We start from the raw sequence: 22,114 nt of genomic DNA, 5'->3' as shown, positions 1-22,114 counted from the left end.
TGAAGCACCAGACAGAGTCCATCTGACTCCAGCTCAGCTTAAAGGGATAGTTCAACATTTTGGCAAATTGGCCCATTGCCATAATCTCTATAGTCACAGCAATAGGTTTGTTACCTTTAATTGTCGGTGCAAGCTATTTTTAGAACGGCGGAGCAGAGCCGTGCTACGGAGGCTCATGGGATTTCTTGGTTTCCCTCATCAAACTCATCAAATACACAATCCAACAACTCCACAATCCCATAATGAGCCTCCGTAGTGTAGCTCTGAGCAGCTCACGGCTCTGCTCCGCCGTTCTAAAAACAGCTTGCACCGACAATTAAAGGTAACGAACCTACTGCTATGACTATAGGGATTATGGCAATGGGCCAATTTGCCAAAATGTTGAACTATCCCTTTAAACTGCTTGTTTGTTGAGTTTGGAGATTATCAGCTGCTGCTGCAAAAAAGAAAACCCAAAATACTCTCGACGACGGCTTCAGCGTGTGGGAAGCCTTGCGTGATGTATGGTGTGTAATTACTGTATATCACCATAGAGATGCTGCTGCCTCTGTGATACTGTACATGGGAAGGCACCAGGCAGAGAGAGAGAGGGACCATTACTTAACTTTCTCCCCCCTCCATCCAACTGATGCTTTTCCAAGAAACGGGGAGAAAATAGCTTCCCGCAGGTCTGTGTGGGCTGCGTGACTGACAGGGAGACCCCTGGGAAACGAGGTTTCGTGGGAGTGTTCGCCGCCGTTCCCAGATGATTTGGGATCTGAAATTCCCACGAGATGCAACCACCACCTCCCCCCCCTCCCTCCTCCCTCCTCCTCCTCCTCCTCCTCCTCCTGAACACTTCACATGTTGCGACAAACAAGCTGAGCACTGTTGTAAATGAGTTAAATTCTGCTGTTAATTGCATCATGAGGTTTTAAAAGTGGAGCAACAGGGTCAGTTGGAGTTCGTTTCCATTCGGCTTGTGACTCGTTCAGATGACGTGATGGTTTTTGCGACCTTCATCCGACGTTGTGTTGTCGCTGTGAGTTCAACAGTTGTTTTGACGACTTCATCTTGTTAAATTTAAGTTTTTTTTTAAGAAGCTACAAGAGGTTGAAGTTTCCTGTATTTCATAAGAAAACAAGCAAAAAATCTGAAATGTCAACAGAAGTTATGCTGAATACATATTTCTGTCTCACTTTATGGAATCGCTCCAGCCAGTCTGGGTAAAACAAAAAACGTGGTTTTGGTGTCTGGTCTGAAGAATCACAGAGATATTTTATGTCCTTACAAGGAGACTTGATCACAGAAGAGACAGATTTAGCAAAACATCACAAGACAATGCAGCCAAATCTCACATTACTACTTATCTGAGGCCAGTCAACTGTGTTTGGAAGAAAAGTGCTTGAGATAGTACAAATACATTATTTCAATACAACACTATGATAAATTTTATTGAGTTCTCTTTGCTTTGATTTTTTTTCTCTTTTGGAGAAAAAAAAAGTTTTTTGTTTGTTTGTTTTGGAACTTTATTGGCATTCACAAATGTTCACAGGCGATTTTATTTGGACATAACAGAATAAAAACATTTACCTTGAGACTGGGCTTCATTCCACATGTATTTAAGGTTGATATATAATTAAAATAAATTAGCTTAATTAAAGAAAAAAAAGATGCTGCATAGGGTCAAAATGAAACCAGATGTCACACAGGGACACACTTTTTGGGGGATTGCACTGTGCCTGTGTTGCTCTAATGTAATCTCATTGTTATTCATTATTGTGTTATTTATAACAATGACAATAAAGTAAAGGAAGTAAGAAGGGAGTGAAGGGGTATAAACCTATAGTTGTATACCACCCTGAAGAAGGCTTCTGCCGAAACGCGTGGGCTGTAACCCACTCAAATGTTTTTATTCGATATAGCCATTTAAAGGCTTTTTATATTATTGAAGAAGAGTGCCTTGGATTTTCCTTTTTTTGATGAACCTATAGTTGTTTGACTTTGGTATATAGAAAGTTGTACGGATAAACGAATTTCATCCAGATGTTTAGACTTTAGAAGTTGGTTTGATGAATGTGCAGGTGTTGCTGCTCTAAAACAAACAACACAACCTGCTGAGCCTGTGAGAAAGCAGCAGTGAACAGAGGACAGGACTCAGCACTTACAGTAATCTATTGGCCGGCCGCCGCCACTGTATAGTCATTACATGTTGGTGTAGCGGTGGCGGCCGGTCGCAGCTCCATTCTCCAGACTTCCTCCGTCAAAAGACTACGGCTAATTGCTCCTCCATCTTCTAATTACTCAACACTTGGCAGTGCCTACATCTCTACCACAGAAAAGTGTCACACTTAGAGCTTTTTAATGAAGGAGGGGGAGAAAAAAAATGCAGGAAGGGGGTGGAGGGGAGTTGGAGGGAGGGAGGGGGGGCAGATAATTCAGTCTGAGTGTGGCTAAATGAGATTGAAGGAAAACACTGGGACTTCCTGCCAAAACAGGAAACTGCTCCGACAGTGATGGTTAAAGAAAGAGCTCAGCGACTCGGGTCTCATCTCAGGGTTTAGTGTTAAGACAGTGATGCATCCTGGGAAAGGAAAAGGTGGCACAAAGGGAGACAAACAAGTGTCTTTACTAATAAAAAAGACAGATAACTACATGTAAAAATGTCCCGGAGCTGTTCTATTACAACTTTTCTTGTTCAAATCCATTGTTGATTTTCCACAACAACACTTCAGGATCAGTTTCTCATTCCTGGGATTCTTCTCTTTTCTTCTTTTTTTTTTTCCATCTTGTAGTTTTCCGTTCCAAAAATCGGCAACATACTAATTAGTCTGTCTCCTGAAAATGATGTTCATGCTCAAATAATCACCATAACAAACCATGTTTTTCACAGTGATGGATTACACAACCCAAACAAGTTTCACCACTCTGCTAATTGGTCGTCACGACTGATGATGACATGATTGATCGCCGCCGTTGTGCGTTGGAAGTGACGAAGTGAAGGAGAAAAGCTGTTTGTGACAGCTGGAAAAATGGATCCAAATATTATTATTATTTTTGTGCATCGTGTGCAGGAAAAATGTTCAGTTTCTGTCTGAAAGTTTGAAACTGTCGCCGCGGTCGTTAAACTTTATGTTGAAAAATCACACGCTGGTGTTTGTATTTGGAGCTTTAACATGATTATGTATCTGCTGAGCCACTTTCATAACCGCAGGCTCCTCAAAATCTCATTACATAATTTCTAAATGACTCTGGCACTGATGAAAGTACTTCCTTTTAGCCGCCTTGACATTTTAATCCGAAATGAGCCCAACGCTAATTAGATCCACTTGGTTCGGGGGCTTTGTTTTTTTTCTGTGATGAATGACACCGCTCACATTTTATCACCTTTTTTTTTTTTTTTTTTGGCCTCATGATAAAGAAATTAGATTCATGATTATCACGGTGTAGAGACACAGGTCCGTGTCGGGGGTTTCCCCCTCGGTTAATGGTATTTCCCAGGTTTGGTTTGGAAGTTCACCTTCGCTCCCAGTCTCTCTCTGGAGGAATCTTTTGTCCCACAGCCTCCCTCCCTCCCTCCCTCCCTCCTCCCAAATGTGTTCTCCAGATGCACAACGCTGAGCCGAGCTCTTCCTGGTGGCGTCACATAGATCCTGAAGACAAACAGCAGGGCGTCTATAAATACCTGAAGTCGGTCAGGAGGGAAGGAAGTCTTTCCTGGGCTGACATCACGGTGTTCAATAACAAGTCACCTCGCTCGCTGCAGCTTGTGCAGCGGACGATGCACCTATCGACCGAGTTCAGGAACTGATTTATACGAACGGAGCCTGAATGCAGCTTTGAAAATGTGACAAATACGACTTGTATTGTATCAGACTTGTATTGTATCACTTGTGTGCATTTGGGGATAAAGTTAGATTCCTTAAAATGTGATTTCGCACTTCACATTGTATTCATAATAACTTTAAAAAAAAACTTTTAACTTTCTTTTTAATGACTTTTTCCTCATTGGGGGTTTGGATTAATGCATCATTTTCACATTAAAAGTTACTTGAAAGCTCATTTGCACACTTAATTCCTCTGTCAAGTCTTAAATGTGGTTTACAGATACGGAGGATTTCCATTTCAAGTGTGCAAGTAAGTATCCAGCGCACTGATGCAGTGAGTCACTACAGTGCAAAAAAAAAATAAAAAATATGATTACAGATCTATCATAAAGCGAGATAATGAGCTCACTGTCTGCCGCCATCCAAATTGCCATTGGGTAACACACACCAACCACCCTGACAACATTATGAATAGTAACCTGAAAATAGCATCAATAAAATATAAATGCCTTTAAATGAATAATAGAGGTGTTTGCAGTGGGGTGGGGGTAGAGGGGGGGGGGGGGGGGGGGGGGCAATGCAGGCATGCAAGAATTAACTAAGTCATAATTTTCTTCTCAAGTAAGATGAATGTGAAGCCGTAAGGCAGAGCATGCTGCGCGGAGTCGGCCACGCACCACACTTAATCAAATAAAATGGAATATTCTCCTCACAAAAAAACCACGAGTCATAACTCAGAGGCCTCACAGAGTGTGAGGGTGAGCAACAGCTCCGGCTCTCAGGCCATAAATCACTGTGGCGGGGGGGGATGGTCGGCCGTTTTCTTCAGGGGCGACTGCCAACAAGGCTTTAGTTGAGCACGAGAAGAGCACACACACACACATACACACACATACACACATACAGACGTACAGAAATCTGTCCTCACAGTCACGCACCGAACTGGACGCAGCAGCAGCAGCAGCGTGGAGCCTCGGGCTGCAGGAGACAGGTGTGTGTAGTGACTGAGAGGTGGAGGAGTGATGATGATGATGATGTCGTCGCCTCCTCCGTCAGTTTCTATCTGAAGGGAAACACCAGCTGAAGCTCGGACAGAGGAGGAGGAGGAGGAGGAGACACATCATCATCCACTCGCTCTGCAAACTGCACCAGGTGGATAGTTCAACATTTTGGCAAACTGGCCCATTGCCATAATCCCTATAGTCATAGCAGTAGGTTCGTTACCTTTAATTGTCGGTGCAAGCTATTTTTAGAACGACGGAGCAGAGCCGTGAGCTGCTCAGAGCTACGCTACGGAGGCTCATGGGATTCATCAAACTCATCAAAAACACAATCCAACAACTCCACAACGCTCTGGTGGACAAGTTGTGACCTGCACATTCACCACGCTATGAGATAATAACACAACGTTACCACACAGAGTTGTTTTAGAGGGAAATACAGAGACTGTTGATGAAAAACTGTCCCTGAAGACAACGCGCATCAGCAGTTTTGCATGAATTTACCTCTAAAATACGACAAATAAAGGTACAGTAACGGACCTACTGCTATGACTATAGCGATTATGGCAATGGGCCAATTTGCCAAAATGGTGAACCATCCCTTTAAGTCTCCGTTTTAACTGTGTATGATGAGAAACTAATAGATTTTGTCCCTTGTTACTGTAATTGCGCTGGTTTGCTGTGATCAAACATGTGTGAAGTGGAAAAACTCCAAAGATGAGGTAGGTTTTATTTTTTTTTTTTTTTTTCAGTGCCTAAAATCCCAAACCTAAAACAATCTGACAGTTTCTGTTTTCTTCATCTGCATGGAGGCCAGTTTGGCTTCACAGTTAGTGCAGCACAGACACCAGTGTTATGTTATGGTTAGTTCAGTGAACAGTGTTCGCCAGTGTGAGTATTAAAAAGCATGAATGAATAACTGAGCATGTAAAAGAGAAAAACTGTTGCAGGACTCAGGCTGAACAAAGTTCCTCAAAGGCCCAATTTCACTGTGTGTGTGTGTGTGTGTGTGTGTGTGTGTGTGTGTGTGTGTGTGTGTGTGTGTGTGTGTGTGTGTGTGTGTGTGTGTGTGTGTGTGTGTGTGTCAGCTGGTTTGTCATGATTTGATAAACTGCACATTCATGGTGAAAGATGTCACATGATCAACGGTGATTTGTTGTCATGGAGCCAAAAGATGCAGAGTGATAAAAAAGACTCATAATGGGTCAAATGACCATGTGGAAAACAAGAGGATTAATTTATTCATTAAGTAATTTTTTTTATCTAATGCCTTAAAAAAGACAGTTATCTATCATGCTGTACCATCTATTACTGGATTAGCTGCCCCTCAATCTAATAGTAAGTCATCATTCAAATATCATTTATAAATGCACTTCTGAGTAAAAAAGCCTTTCAGGTCATTTACGTGTCTATTGTTGCTATAACTTTCTCATTGTTTAAATATAAAAACAATGAATGATGCACACACAGTTTATTGTAGCACTAACTTGATGGAGTATGTAGTATGTATGTTGGCGAACGTGATGCATGTATGTTATTCTGGACCTCAGGGAGACGATGCTAAAAATACACAGTTAGAATCCTTATAAATGAAGATATACAGAGACAGTTTTTGACCTGACCTGGGTCGGTCTATAGCATTAACCTCTGACTGGACAGATGAGTATTAAAACAATGTAAATAAATAGGGCTACATACACAGAACCTATATAAACAAACAAATGGACGGTTCCACCCACTGTCTGTGCATTGTGCACGTATCCTGTCGCATCCACCAGGTACAGCCAGTGCACTCTGCAGGTCACACGTGTTAGTTTGACCAGAGGCACAAAAACAAACCAGAATCATCTATTATTACCAACAATACTGTGTCTGAACTCCTTGTGTTTTACTTCTAGGATTATATACTGCATGAACTCTAAACCATCTTTCTGTTGCATGTGTTCAAAAGACCCAGAACAGTAGAGACGGATAAATACACTGCAAAAAGTCAAAAATCTTACCAAGAATATTTGTCTTAGTCAAAATGTAATTTCTAGTCAAAACAAATCTCATTATACTTTAAAATAAGACTCATCACATAAAAAGAAGCTTGTTTTTAGACACTTTTTACTTCTTTCAAGCATATTTCACTTGAAATAAGTAGAAAAATCTGACAGTGGAGCAAGTTTTTCTACCAGCACAAAAAACTTGCTTTCACTGGAAGATTTTTCTACTTATTTCAAGTGAAAATTAGTTTGAAACAAGTGAAAATGACCTAAAAACAAGTTAATTTTTAGGTGATGAGTCTTATTTTAAGTGGAAAGAGATTAGTTTTGACTAGAAATTAGACATTTTGACAAGAAATAAGACAGATATTCTTGGAAAGATTTTGAGTTTTTGCAGTGTACGACTCTATTCATGTCATTTGGACCAACAGCATGTTAAAAAGTAGATTGGATCAAATTAAAAAGTGAAGATGTGTTACTACAGCACATAATATATTGGTCAAACTACTTTAATTCAACATCTGCATTAGGAGGAAAGTATAAAAACGACCTCTTTGTAAATCAGTCAGATTTAATCTTTAATGAAATGAACCTAAAGTGCATGAATTTTAAAATACTGAACGCCCTTCATGTAAATCGAGGCCTCTCTTCCATATATAAAGCCATTAACCTCCATTAAAAACACTGTCCTTCATATCATGATATCCCAGAGGGCTCAGCTGCGGCCCGGTAGCTCAACGACGTCCCCAGACAGACAATAGAGAGCTACTAGTTGCTAATCCAGCTCTAAAGGCCGACTCTCTGTCTGCTTCCTGCTCTGACCCCCACAGGAAGGAAGTGAGGGCCTGCTCTTACCGCGCGGGGCATTGTGAGTCTTCCTCTATGAGTTCCTGTCCCGGACAATGGGACAAGTCCTCTGGACCACAGCCGCTCCTTATCTCAGAGACTATCAGAGGTGCTGGTGGTGGTGGTGGTGGGATCGCACCTACGGTACAGTCGCTTGTCTTTGGTCTAAACCAGATGAGGAAAACATGTGTGCTGCTGCTTGTTGCGTTGTGTGTTTACAGAACCCATTTGTGAAAGAGAGCCAGGACGTTATAAAGCGTTATAAACCTTTTTTTTTTTTGGCTCTATCCCGTCAGGTCTGATGATTCAGGCGCCAAGAAGAATCCAAACAGATCAGATTGTGGTTCCTGTGATCTGAGCCAAACGTGATGGACTGCACTCTTCTTCAGGGTGTGTTCGAGAGCAGCAGGAAAAAACAACTAAATCTGAGCATCAGTCAGGCGGCAGGCCGAGGTTCGACTGACTGGCGGCGTCAAAGATGTTTCACTTCTCGTCAAGAGTTTTTTTTTTTTCTTTTACATAGCTTTATATAAAGAAAAAAAATGCTGCTACGATCATTGCAATTATAAAAAGAACAAAACACAACACACAACCAAAAAGCAGAGCTGCGCTACTGAACTTCTGCCACAGTGAATTAGCAAATTAAAAAAACAAAACTCCTTACCCTATCCCTGTCAGTCTCTCTCTCAAAAAACAAAATAAAAAAACAGTTTTGATGACCAGACATCACTGTAATCCAGTTGCTAAACCAACATACCTAACTAAAAGAGAGAATAAATTAGTTACCCTTTCTTTAGCCTATATACGTAGCTAATTTTGGTGTAAAACACTGAATATACTGTAGCAACCAACATAAAACACAGCATATGTTGCGTAATTTATATTTTAAAAACACTTGATAATAACAAACTATAATCTTGTAGCCTATAACATCTGTATGAATGTGGCTAAATTAATAATCAAAGGGCACAAACACTGTATTGGTGTGTGCATAGTGTATATTATCAATATTAGTGACATCTTCCAATACCAATGCACATTTTTCATATCTTCCTCCCTACCAAGAGAGATATGTACATGTATTTGTTCTATTTTATCTGTGCAAATAGGCCTAAATAAAATCTACAAAAAAGTCTAAAGTCTAAAGGTTACTTTTATGTTTCATGTCCGATCTCTAATCAAGAAAATAGATCATAAAAATCTATTTTTGGGCTTTGCAGTGAAATTATTGGCTGCCATCTGAGTTTAAATGGCGACGTGACGTAACTTGTTCCCCCCCAGTTTAAATCCTGTGAACCATAATGAGGAAAGCTGCTCCGTCAGTGTTAATAAACTGTGTAAATTAACATGCTGGCTTTGACTTTGGTTCCAGGCGGAAACAGATGCAGTGATTTGTGCTCGTCTGTGATATTGTGTGGACGGAGCCAAACATGACTCAGGCGCTCGAAACTCATCCTCGAGCTGGAACAAGATCTCAGATTATGTTTCGAGAAATGAAAATGAAACAGTGTGGGCTGCTCCGTTTTTCCACACACGCTGACTTGTTTATGTCAGATTTCACAATGAAGACGAGAAATGTCAACTGTGCTGAGGAGGCAGATCCCGATAAATAAATAATGCATCTCTGTGTCCCCGTTGTAACGTGTAACGTAGTAGAGTGGTACTGTACAAATGAGTGAACAATATTGCGACCAGTTGTGAACAAGATCTCGGTGGTATATCGTCAACTGGTTCAACCTGAGGAGCGTTATTTCTCCGTGAGTGAACGAGCAGATGTACGTAGATTTTGAGAGCAGACTCTAAAATGAGCTCCAAATGTGACATAATTTCATTTATCTTCACTTGAACATCTCATCTCGCTCTGCTAGTAAAAAAAAAAAGAAACCGAGAAGGAAAGGAAAGGAAAACCTCCACTGACCTGTATCCACTCCCTGACGGTGTCGTCCGAGGGCGTCCAGCCGTTCTCCTGGTAGTTGAGGCGCGAGCGTTCGGGCGACCAGTTGTTGTTGTACTTGGACGAGGCGGTGATCCGCTCCGAGGAAATCTCCCCCGACTCCATGCCCAGCGGCTCCGTACAGGCAAAATCTGGTGAAGACATGGAAAAAAGAAAAGAAAAGCTAATTAACAAGAGTTCAGATATAATAAAGAGATGTCATCATCGGGTTAAAGACTGAAGTGGCGGTGGCGGTGTTGGAAACAGAAACATCATCCCACTGCACATGAATTATGGTTGGGTCACGAGGGGGGGGGGTTCTTTTTTGTTATCACACTCATATTGTACTAACCGCCCCTTTAATATGAGTTTAAAAAGGCTATTTCACAGATAGTTAGCTGGGTGAGCTGAGTTTCGCTCCCCTCCTCTTTTGCCGCTAATGGCTGAATTCATCATTCAGCTGCACGGCTCAGAACGCCGGATACTAAAAAGAAACACCTCAAGTTAAAGTCATAAATCTGTGTAGGAACAGAGCTCGTTTTGTCTCCAGTTAGAGCCGCAAAACATAAAGGAAAAAAAAAGCAACAACACAAAACAAGAGAGCAGTGTGATTAGAGCGTCACCCAGACGTTGTAAAGTGTGTGTCCGTGCTCCCTGCTGGGCGGTCAGCAACCAGGACTGAACTCTTTTTTACACGCTTTAGAGTTCAGTTGTCGCTCACAGCACAAAAACAGAAGCTGATGCATCTTAAATCAACACAAACTGAATATGCAAAACTTATATTAGATGAACTAATCGGTGCCAGGGTCGACCTGTTTTAACGTAAAGAGACGTAAACATTGTTTGATCCTCATGGTTATGGCTTTAAATCCAATGTCCTAGTGCATGAAAATGATGAAAAACTAAAAAAAAAAAATACTTGAGAAACTCACAGCTGTCTGATGACACAGCTGCAGGACGTGATGTTCTTCATTATCGATTCATCTGTCAGCTACTTTTCCATTTATTTGATAAATTATTTCAACTATCAAATGTCAAAAAGTGCAGAAAAATGCCAATCACAGCCTCAAGAAGCTCAGAGCAGTGTCTCCATAATGACTTTTCCCCATTTTTCCCCCTCAGTTACAGTAAACCTACTAGTATAAAAACAAACAAACTCGTATTTGAAAAGATGGATGCTGCCAGCCAATCACAATTTCCATCGATTCATTTTCTGTTGATCGTCTAATCCATTCAGCCAACGTCATTATTTTTCAACGTGCAGCTGCAATAATTAATTGATTAATTGATAACAGATTCATTGTTTCGGTTACTTTTCAAGCGAAATTCAAATTCTCTCTCTCTCGGTTGGAGGATTTGCTGCTGCCACCGCTGCTGTGTCTCCGCGTTAGAAGACGAATGATTTTTAATTGTGAGAAACGACAAAAAGCAAATTGAACAGTGTGAAATCTTTCACGGCAGACTAAAAAGGAAACAGTCTGCAGATGAAACAGTAATGAAAATAGCTGTTATATATTTACACAGTATTTATATGTAGGCTTCTCATCTCACGCACAGGCGCATAAATAGACACAAAACCCCTCACAGACACATTGTGCAGCTTAATGTGGTGTGAAGACTCTAATTCTGGTAATAATCATCAGTGTTATCTATCCGGAGGACGGTGCTGCAGCTCAATCCCCCCGTCGCCTTACGAAACACAACAGTGTTTGGATAAACTCAGAGTTACATGGAGGCAGGGTCCTCTGTGTAACAGCAGGGGGGCAGGAGAAGGAAGAGGGAGGGGGGCACAAAAGGAAACCTGTATGTTTGTGTGTGTGTGTGTGTGTGTGTGTGTGTGGGAGGGCTGTCTGGAGACACAGGGTCTGCCAGACTGACACAAACACACTTACATCACTCTGAGTTCCACAAATAAATTAGGGACAGAGTGTGTTTGCAACATCACCACACACACACACACACACACACACACACACACACACACACACACACACACACCCACACACAGGCTGCAGTATGTGTGTGTGTTTGTGTGTGTGTGTGTGTTCACCACCCACCTCAGGATTTTGTCAACTCAACTATTTTTTGAGCCAAAATCTTCAAAGTTCAGATCTTTTCAGGCTGCTTCACTGCAAAAAAACTCAAAATATTTGTCTTATTTCTTGTCAAAATGTCTCATTTCTAGTCTAAACTAATCTATTTCCACTTAAAATAAGACTCATCACCTAAAAATTTACTTGTTTTTAGATCATTTTCACTTGTTTCAAACAAAATTGCCAAAAATCTGCCAGTGAAAGCAAGTTTTTTGTGCTTGTAATAAGGAAGAAAAACTTGCTCCACTATCAGATTTTTCTACTTATTTCAAGTGAAAATATGCTTGAAAGAAGTAAAATGTGTCTAAAAACAAGCTACTTTTCATGTGATGACTCTTATTTTGAGTAGGCTATAGTGAGATTTGTTTTAACTAGAAATTACATTTTGACTGAAATAAGACATATTCTTGGTAAGATAATTGAGTTTTTGCAGTGTTCACAGTGACAGAGTTAAAAAATACTTGGTTTATTCCTGAAAAACCGCGTATTCTTTGTTTTTTCTTTTACTTTTTATTCATGGCGTGACCTCCATGTCCCCCTCACAGCAGGAACCAGGGAAAAACTCACACCGCGTCCCTCTACCTCTCTCCATCCAGAGAGGAAAAGACAGGACATAAAGCCGATGGTTGGGCTGATCAAAGGCCCAGCTGGAGGCCGTTTTCTGTTTTTTCTGACGGCGATGGCAGGACAGAGCGAGAGAAGAACCGTAAATTCACGGCAGGATATCTGGAGTCTGAGTCTGAGTCGCCCCGTGGCTGTGAGCAGAGATCCTGCTGCAGAGGAAGCTCGCTCTGAATCTATTTAACAGGCTGAAGACACAACAACGCTGCTGTAAACATTAGTGTAAATAAAAGATAAAGGTGTCAGATGCACCCACAGCAAACTGAACTGACTGCTCTTTAAAAAAAAACACTGTAATAAACCAACAACTGGGTTAATGTTTAAGTTTATTTGATCTTATTTGCCATGTAACCATGCTATAAGCTAACTAGCTAACCATTTCAACTGTTTAGCATCAGTTTAGCTCTTTTTCAACCATTAATTACTTACAATATACAAAAAGGAAAGAGAGGGGAGATATGAGCTATAAACAGGACTGAACATTTGAGATTTGACTAAAACTTTAATGTTGATTATTTATTTGATTTAGCCTACATGTTTTTGCTACTTTCTGTTAGGTACATTGAAACCATAACGAGCTCCAAAGCTCAAACTGAAATGAAGAATTAAGGGTAGGCCTACAGTTTTTCAATCTATGTAACAATTATGAATTAAGTTTGAATTAAGGAAATGTGTTATTGAAGGTTGATTGATTGTTGATTGACGCCTGACTAACAATTTGTGCACAAGATTAAATAACCTAGGCCTACTACTAGGCTACAAGCTACAACTACTTTTAAATATAGGCTATCAGTCATTCTTCTTTTAGCTATCTATCTAAACCATCAATTTACCATTTGAACTGTTTCTTTCTTCTTTTTTTTTTTTACTTTTAGAGAACTATTTTGATTCCTCAGCTAGCCACTCTCTGCTGCTAGCTAGCATTAGCAAGTAGGCTACTGCTGTTGTGTTACAGATGACACTGAGTCTGATAAGTCTACATGTTTTTTTTTTCTATTATCAAAAACATCTTTCTTTCACAATTTCTATTTCCAAAATTAGTTAATCTTCTCTAAAATCTTTCCACGTTCCTCGCGGCTGCAGCTGCCCCCACTGGGCACCAGCCCCCGTCGGGTTGGGAATGGCTGGTTTATGGCATCAGAGCGGTTGTTAAAAAATTGGAGGAAAGACAATGTGATGTGGTTGTCAAGAGGCTTTAATTCAATCTGCTGAGCTTAGCTGGGGGTCTGAAGGCAAGAGTAATTGTCTCTACGTGTGTGTGTGTTACTTAAGCTAAGATAATTAGAGCTTTGTCTAACACCACTGCAGCTCTCAGCCATCCCAGCTACAGTAACACTGCAGGGTCAGACTTAGCCTACCTCTCAGACACAATGTGCTGCATGCAAACATGTCTGATACATGTGGACTACATCCATGTATTATCACGTTGTCATGAGCGCTCAGCATCAGGATCTGACAGCGCCCACACACACACACACGCACACACACACACACGCATACAGCCCGACAACACCCACATCTTCTTGTGCCCTGTGGCAAAAACAAACAAGAGAAATGAAAAAAAAGTGAAGATAATGACTTTGATCCCTCTGGTGTATTGTCTGTGTACATGTGGGACTTGTTCCTGATAAAGTGTGTGGTCTATCGTTATTGAACGGAGCAATGTCTGATATACAAATGACCTCTAATTATCAAATTAGGAGCAAAAAGAAAGCGTTTGCAGGGTTTTGTAAGTGGTTTGGTTTTCTAATGTATCTGGATGTTGAAAGAAAAAGAAATTCAAATACCTTTATGTGCATGTTTCACTGCTGCAACACTGTAAATTTCCTCATATTGGGACGGATAAAGGGATATCTTATTTTAGCATATCCTATCGTATTGTATCGTATCGTATCGTATCAAATCTTATCGTATAAAGGAATATCTTATCTTATTGTATCCAGATATTTCAGCCTCAGCTTGGAAACGACCAGCATAAAGAATCACCGAAACCATTTGATATGATCAAAAGCTCCAGAAAAAATCTACTACATGTGCCGTGACTTGAGTTCGTTACATCAAACTACTGGCCTATTTTTGTGAAATAAAAGCTTGAATACTATTGATGCTTCAACTCAAACAGCTTCTCTGAGCGGCGCGCCATGTGCAGCCGAGACGCGCGACGCCTCCGATGCAGGAAAACACAAATCCAGACACCGAACACAGAGTAACTGATTTCAAGTCTTTAAATGTCAGTTTTTCGACCAGTGAGACGTATAATTACATGTTTATTTCTCCCCCGAGTGGGCCATGTAAGTCAGCGCGGGACCTTAGGTAAACTCACCTCGCATTCCTGGAGGGGAGTTGAGTGGGGGCTGAGGTCGGCAGAGTGCAACAACCATACGGACCGACAACATAACTTAAACCTCCACAGGCCTTATTCGGCAAGGTCACACAGTCAACGAATGCAGACACACTGCTTTAAAGTATGCAAAGGAACATGTGGACGTGAAGGAGCAGGCAACGGTTTAAAAGAAGAAACGCTTCATGTGGTGATGATATCAGGCTGAGGATAAGTAAGTAGGTCAGGCTGTTTTTTATTTCACTTTATCAGAACCACATCACACTTTAAATCCAGTTTGAGCTGCGAGATAAGATTATATTTACACCGTTAACGTGTGGTTACATTCAGATCCTCGTTCTGATATTTAAAGTTCAAGCAGTACAGTAAAACTGTGTCTCCTAGAAATTACAGTTCTGTACAAATAAACCGCAACAGCAAATCCGTTTTGTAGGGAACATCATAATCACCGGCTGGATTATGTTCGCAGGCGATGTATTTTTTTTTATTAATTTATTTTTTTGAATGGATAAATGAATGGAGCGTTACATTTATCAACAGCAGCTACGTGGCCAGGAGGTGTTTGGAGAGGACTGCTGGCGAACAGAGCGCACAACTGTTACACCAGAAACCAGGCTGCTCTGCATCCCATCTCCGCTCCGTGGTTTGAAGGCAACGAAACGCTTCGATTAAGGTTTATTGAAACATTCATAAAAAAAAGTTTATCTTTTCCAAACCGTAACCAAGAGCTGAGAGTTTATAAACATGCAGAAGTTTGGGCGCTCCTGGTCAAAATTTCTGTTCATGTGAACATTGAAGCAAGATGAAAGGATCTCCAAAAGGCATAAAGTTAAACATGAAATGCTCTTTTGCAATATTTTAAGCAATATCAGTGTATTATTTATGTTTTCTACAATTTTAGGGTGAAAAAGTGAAACAAAGCAGCAGCATGCATAAGAATGGGAAACCCAGGAGACTGGAGCTCTCAGATAACTTTGACCAAGGTATCAGACTATTTACAGTTATATTAAAGCAATACTTACCGATCTGGCATTTCACTCAGCACAGCCATAGACTGTAAAAAGAATGGACGTAGCGTCCGTGACGTCACCCATTGGTTTGGGGGAGTCTGTTTTGTGCCGCTACTACGGGGGTTAGAACCGCGCCATGTTGGATTCTACTTGCCATATTTGGAGCGGTGCGGCCGTTGGCCGGCCGAGAACCCGCCCACTGGCCTCGTAGCAGCGGTCGCCGGACCTGTCACTCAACGGTTCTGCGCCCTGATTGGCCAGAACTTTAATAGTAAAACGGTAGAGTTTAAAAAAAATTCACCCCCCTCAGAGTGTGTGCGGGGTAGAAACTATCGATTGAGACCAAAAAAATAAAATGTACCAGACTGTAAATATGTTTTTTTAAGCTGTAAAATCGGCTATTTTAACATGGGGCTCGATTGGAGTTGCTCCCTTCTGGAGCCAGCCCCCAGCGACAGCCCAGGGGATTGCAGCTTTTTGAATGCGGAAGTGAGCTTCACTTCTCAGACCGACAACTGCCCATGGATGTATTATATTAAACTGCCCCCTTGAGCACAGCACAAACATTTGAAAATCAACAGCTCCACCTCCCTCACAAGTCCCACCCACCTCTCCCTCCTGCAGCACCTCCACGAGCCCCCTCCCTCCCTGCTGCATGCGTTGGCATGGCAACGGTAAACAGAACAGGAACGCGAGTGAAACGGGAACAACACAAACAAACACAACACCGGAGTTTTAAGCCGTATAAACGGACTCGGTGATGATGACTGATGAGTTTTATAATAAACTGTTGTTAGCCTACTGCTACTGGAGACGCAGGGGAAGTGATTGTTACAGATTACAGTTCTCAACGAGCCGGGCTGGCGGCCGGACCAGCGCCACCTGATGCGCTGGTTCAGGCCGAAAATAAATCCAGACCGAGCCGAGTCGAGCCGCGCCGGTCCGGAGTTCAACCGTGTCCGGACCGCTGAGAACTCACAGAGCTAACAGTAGCCTAGCCGTTAGCACAGAGCTAACAGTAGCCTAGCCCCCTAGCCGTTAGCACTGGATGCTTTATAGACACATGTGACTTCCTGTGTTTACGTATCACTCGGGGCTGATCACTATCAACGTTACAATATCAGACATGAAACTCCACGACCAGTTGCGGCTGCAGTTATTGGTCTTTTAAAAAACTATTTATTTCCAAAAACCTTCTTTCTAGTGTGTTGTGACTCTAGTCTCCTCTGCTCTCTGTGTGCTGCTACTGCTCTGTGTCAATAAGCGTTCTTCCTGGTCGGGAGGGGGGAGAGGAGGAGAGGGGTGCACAAAGTGATTACATATTAAGTAGGTTCGGTCGCTCGTCAAATCTTATTAATCGGACCGAATAATATTATTGGTCAGACTTTTCTCAGAATTATATGAGAATGAAAAAATGATGAGTTTTTAACCCTGTTGGGTTTCTCTTACATTTTAATGTATCATCAGATTATTAATAGCATTTTAACTTAGACAAAGAAATGTGCAAAAGTTCCAGAAAGGTAAGTATTGCTTTAAAGCAGAAGTAAGCGATATTTTTGTGTTAATATAAGTCTTAAATAGTTGCTTTAACTGTACAGCACTTTGGTGGAAAGTGCTCCATAAATAAAATTATTATTATTATTTACACACTGTACTGTAGTTTCCAAACGGGGGACTACTAACTACTAACTATTCAGGGTGGACAAACCTTTCTTGCTGTGGCCCTTTTCCTTTTCTGTCATTTTGAAAATGTAAAAGATGAAAATATAGATTGTTTAAAATGTAAAGGGAATGTGTCATCTGTAACTTTATGCCTTTTGGAGATCATTTCATCTTCCACTTAAATGTTCACATAAACAGAAATGTAGACCAAGGGTGCCCAAACTTTTGCATTAATTCATACTACGTACGCTGCAAGAACGTGTCTCCTCCGAGCCAAACAAGCCGGTGGTGCAACCATGTTGTAAATAAAGTTGGAATATCCATGTGTGCAAAAACAATATGTCACCATTTTTTCTCTTTGTTACATCCTGTTTAATCCTAAAGGACGGTTTCTCTTTCTGCTGCTTGCTGCTCCACTGCCAACATCGAGGTCGGAGGTCAGAGGTCAGATGTAGAGCAGCAGCTCCGTCAGAGCCGTGAGGGATTCATCATCAGCCTCTCGCTCAAAGACGCACGAATAATCCAATCATTGTGATGTTTTGTGTTTTGTGTTGATTTAATGAGATGAACCAGTGTCTTTTTAATAAACAACACAAACGTCCTGCCTGATGCCAGATGACATCTTCACCCTCCACATCACACACCCACCGCCTCAAACCCCTTCTCCGACCCCCCCCGCTGCCTTTCACTCTCATCTCTAATCCAGCTGCTCACCCTCGTCCTCGTGTCCCGGGGGGAGGCTCCTCTCGCGGATGGTGTAGTTGGCGGAGAATCCCTCTTTGGCGATGGCGTTGTCAGTGGTGATGGTCATGGACAGGATGCCGGTGTAGGAGATCACTCGGCCCGGGGAGGTCTGGCCGCAGTATCTGCCAATGTGAGGACCCACTGGAGGGCAAGAGATGGAGAGAAGGAGGAGGGAGGGGGGGATGTAAGGAGGACAAAAGGAAGGAAAAACGAGGGGGGAGGGAAAGAGAAGAGATGAAGGGAATGAGAGATGAAACAGGGGAGATGGAGAAAGAGGAAACGTTATCAGCTGCAGAGTGCTTGTACTGTATTATTCACTTTATCCTGCACCACACACCGTCCTGGGAGAGACGCTGCGTGACTGAAAACAAACACACGCACAAGCTCGAGACTTGTGTTTTTTAATCTGTTATGCTCCATCTACACAGGAGTGAAAAAAAACAAAATGTCACATTTAGATTTTTAGATTTTAAAGCCTAAAAAATTGTTGATCATCAAACTCCATCACACAATCTGAGAGAGCAGCTGATCCCCAGTCAGCTCCAATCTCTCACCTCTCACAAGTTGAAGTAGCTCCTGTGTGCCAGGAATAAGAGGTGAGATAACAGGAGGCAGAAACACTTATTTTCACCACGTATTGTATTGTATCGGCACTTATTATCCAAAAACCTATATATAAACATCTATAGATGTATCATCACATCAGGTGCAGAAAAAGAACCAAAGTCCTTTTTTTTCTCCTTCTCAACAAAGTGGTTAAATCCGTGTGTTTTATTACCTGTTATTATCACATTTACAACTCTGCAGCTGAACTCTTCATTTAATGTGACAGAATTACTTTCATCCAATTAAAGCAAACGAGATCATTTCACTTTTAGTTAATGGAAGAGATTAGTCCTCACGTGATTGGACACGGTGAAGTAAGAGAGGCAGAGAGGCTGAAATTAAACTCATTAAACTGTTAAAATCCCCTGTTTTACTTGATCTTACGTTGATATCAAGTGACTGAAACTTTTACTACCTGTTTTTGTGTGTGTCATTTATCAAGTAATCACACATTTTCCAGCAAGATTAAGAAAAAAAAACCCACTGAGCTTCGTCCACAACATCTTCAAAAGACTTTAAATCCCATTGGGATGAACAAACACAGGAACATAAGTCATTTCTTCACCAAATTACAGAGAAAGTTTGTTTAATTATTGGGAAAATATCTAGTTTTTGAAACCTTCCTTTGATCAGAACCAAATTAATATTAATCTGTTTTTCACGTCAGTTCAGTCAACTTTGTTTTCCATGTCTTGTTTATCACAGATGAATTTCACACTTTTGAAGGGCTCTTGTTGTTCGCTCTGATTTATGCCGGTAGATAATTGGAATTCATTAACTGGAAATGAAACGAATTGAATTATCTGCCTCCATTTTCTCCGTAAGAACATTTTTATATAACTCTCGCACTAAATCTTGGGGGGAAAAAATCCATTTAACAGACCTAAAGTGACATATTTCCGGCTGATTTATACAAATAAACCCAGTAATGAAAACAGTGTTGGATTCTGATTCACATTATTAAAAATCGAGCTAATCGAGCAGCCGTTCGGGTTTTTTACATTAAGATTTCTGGGGATTTTTCTCTTCGACTGAGAGGCTAAAATCTCCTGTAACAATGTGATTTCTTTATTTCATTATTTTGCAGCACACGGCGACAGACTGTCTCGTGTCTTCTGCCGATGCTGCTGCACATTTCATCCTGTTCTTATCAGTGAGAAACAATGCCAGGCCTGTGGTGGTGCCTCCTGTTTTGGTGAAGATACTTATATCTGCAGCCTCTCGAGGACCGAAGCACTTCAGCAACGTTCAGCGCAGAATGAAATAATACATGTTATAAAAAACAACAACAAACAACAACAAAAAAAAACGTTTTCCTACGGCTTTGGAGGCAAATATCCAAAAGGGAACACGACGGAGCGGCGGCTGCGGGAATGTTTGGCTCCAGTAATCTGCTGGATTATGTTTATCAGTTACAGTTTTAAGCAGGTAGTCGACAATCTGTGACGGATTAAACTCTGAGTTGTTTCAGCCTTATCTGGTTACGCTGCAGGGCGGCGCCGGCGCCGTGTGTTTTAGCTACAACAACCGGCTACAGGCGACGAGAACAGCGGCTCTGAACGCAGCGAGGGTTCAGTTTCTATCAAACTGATTTAAAATCCTCCTGTTGTCCTTCTGGGTCAAATCTACCCAATCTGTTTCCTTCCTCCATCCTTCCTTCTTTCCACAATCCTTTTTCCCTTCCTTCTTTCCTTCTTTCCTTCTTTCCTTCCTTCCTTCCTTCCCTTCGTCCTTACTTCTTCTTCCTTCCTCTTTTGATCCAATTTACTTGATCTGTTACCATCCTTCCTTCTTTCCACAATCCTTTTTCTCTTCCTTCTTTCCTTCCTTCCTTCCTTCCCTCTTTCTTCCTTCCTCTTCCTTCCTTGAACAAATCTGTTCCCTCCCTCCATCTTTCTTTGCCCTTTCCTTCTTTCCACAGTCCTTTTTCCCTCCCTTCCTTCCTTCCTTCCTTAAACAAATCTGTACCCTCCCTCCATCTTTCTTTACTTCCTTTTTCCCTTCCTTCTTTCCACAGTCCTTTTTCCCTCCCTTCCTTCCTTCTTTCTTCTTCTTCCTTCCTTGAACAAATCTGTTCCCTCCCTCCATCTTTCTTTCCCCTTTCCTTCTTTTCACAGTCCTTTTTCCCTTCCTTCCTTCCTTCCTTCCTTCCTTCCTTCCTTCCTTCCTTCCTTCCTTCCTTCCTTCCTTCCTTCCTCCTTACTTCTTCCTTCCTTTTTGACCCAATCTGTTCCCTCCCTCCTTCTATCTTTCCTTCCTTTTTCCCTTCCTTCTTTCCTTCCATCTTTCCCTTTGTCCTTCCTTACTTCTTTCCCTTCATCCGTCCTACCTTCCTTGACCCAGGAGGACAACAGGAAGGTAAAAAAAAAAAAAAAACTCAAATTATGATAATTACGAACAAATGAGGAATAAAACTCAACTCTCTCTACATATTTGTTTTTTTCCTCGTGAAACCAACAAATTTCCTTTCCTCGTTTTTTCTTTTTCTCCTTTTTCAGAAATGATGCTCATCTCCCACAGAGAACAGCAGCAGTGCATGATGGGAATGTTTGATGTTGGTTTTAACATTGCGAAAGTGTCTGACGGCCGCGGATGAAAGACAACACTCGGGTCTTCACCCTGCTGCTGCTGCTGCTGCTGCTGCACACACGCTTTGTTATCTGCACACACACACACACACACACACACACACACACACACACACACACACACACACACACACACACACACACACACAGAGCAACACACAGGCTCTATAGCATCGCACGTGCACACACAGATGCACCTGGGTACACACACACACACGCACACACAGTCACACACACATAGATGTTCTGACGGGAAAAGCCCTGGCATGTTGTGTATGCTGGCACGGCTTTAAAGTGTGTGTCACTGCCTGTCTCTACCTGTGCCAGTCTTTGTGTCCCTCATATTCCCACACACGCACACACACACACACACACACACACACACACACTCCCTCCTTCCCTCCCTCCCTGGCAGCGATCAGGCAAAGCTTTGGGCACAGCAGCGACCATTGTGGGCATCCTGGCAGAGCGGTCAGGCCTGTCCGAGGTATGCAGCTCTCTCTCTCTCTCTCTCACCATTATCTGCGCTCTGTACGGCTAATTAGATGACAATGGAAGCCGAGGATCGCCGTCCAATGAGGCGAGGAGGAGGAGAGCAGGTTGTGTCTTCGTCCTCGTTCATGTGCGGAGAGAGAGCTGAGTGTTGGTTAGTGAAGGAATAATGAGTCTCTGTCTCTGTCTGTAGCTTGGTCTCTCTCGTTACAACCTGAGCTGTTTCACCTCCATGAACAGGTTGATTCTTCTTCTCCCTGTGAGTGTCGTTGGAGCTGATGGTTTCCAGTGTTTATGCTTCATAATAATAATCGCCTGGTGAAGTGTATCAATCTTCTCTCAGCATGAAAAACAATGAGTGTTTTGTGTTCGTCTGTTTTCGT

General features: G+C 41.9%; 1 protein-coding gene across 1 annotated transcript in view; it reads right to left on the bottom strand.

Moving 5' to 3' along the window:
* Positions 1–22,114, bottom strand: part of LOC311000279 (neuropilin-1a-like) — a 101,559-nt gene that overhangs the window by 37,919 nt on the left and 41,526 nt on the right. The window contains exons 5-6 of the mRNA XM_083990948.1: positions 18,016–18,186; positions 9,560–9,726 (exon numbers count right to left, since the gene is read on the bottom strand). Coding sequence (XP_083847074.1) covers positions 9,560–9,726; positions 18,016–18,186 — 338 coding nt within the window. The remainder of the gene's footprint in view (positions 1–9,559; positions 9,727–18,015; positions 18,187–22,114) is intronic.

This window comes from Trachurus trachurus (genome assembly GCF_905171665.1).
Source record: "Trachurus trachurus genome assembly, chromosome: 17".
In the NCBI taxonomy this organism is placed as follows: Eukaryota; Metazoa; Chordata; class Actinopteri; order Carangiformes; family Carangidae; genus Trachurus; species Trachurus trachurus.
This window is presented reverse-complemented; position numbering and strand designations above follow the sequence as displayed.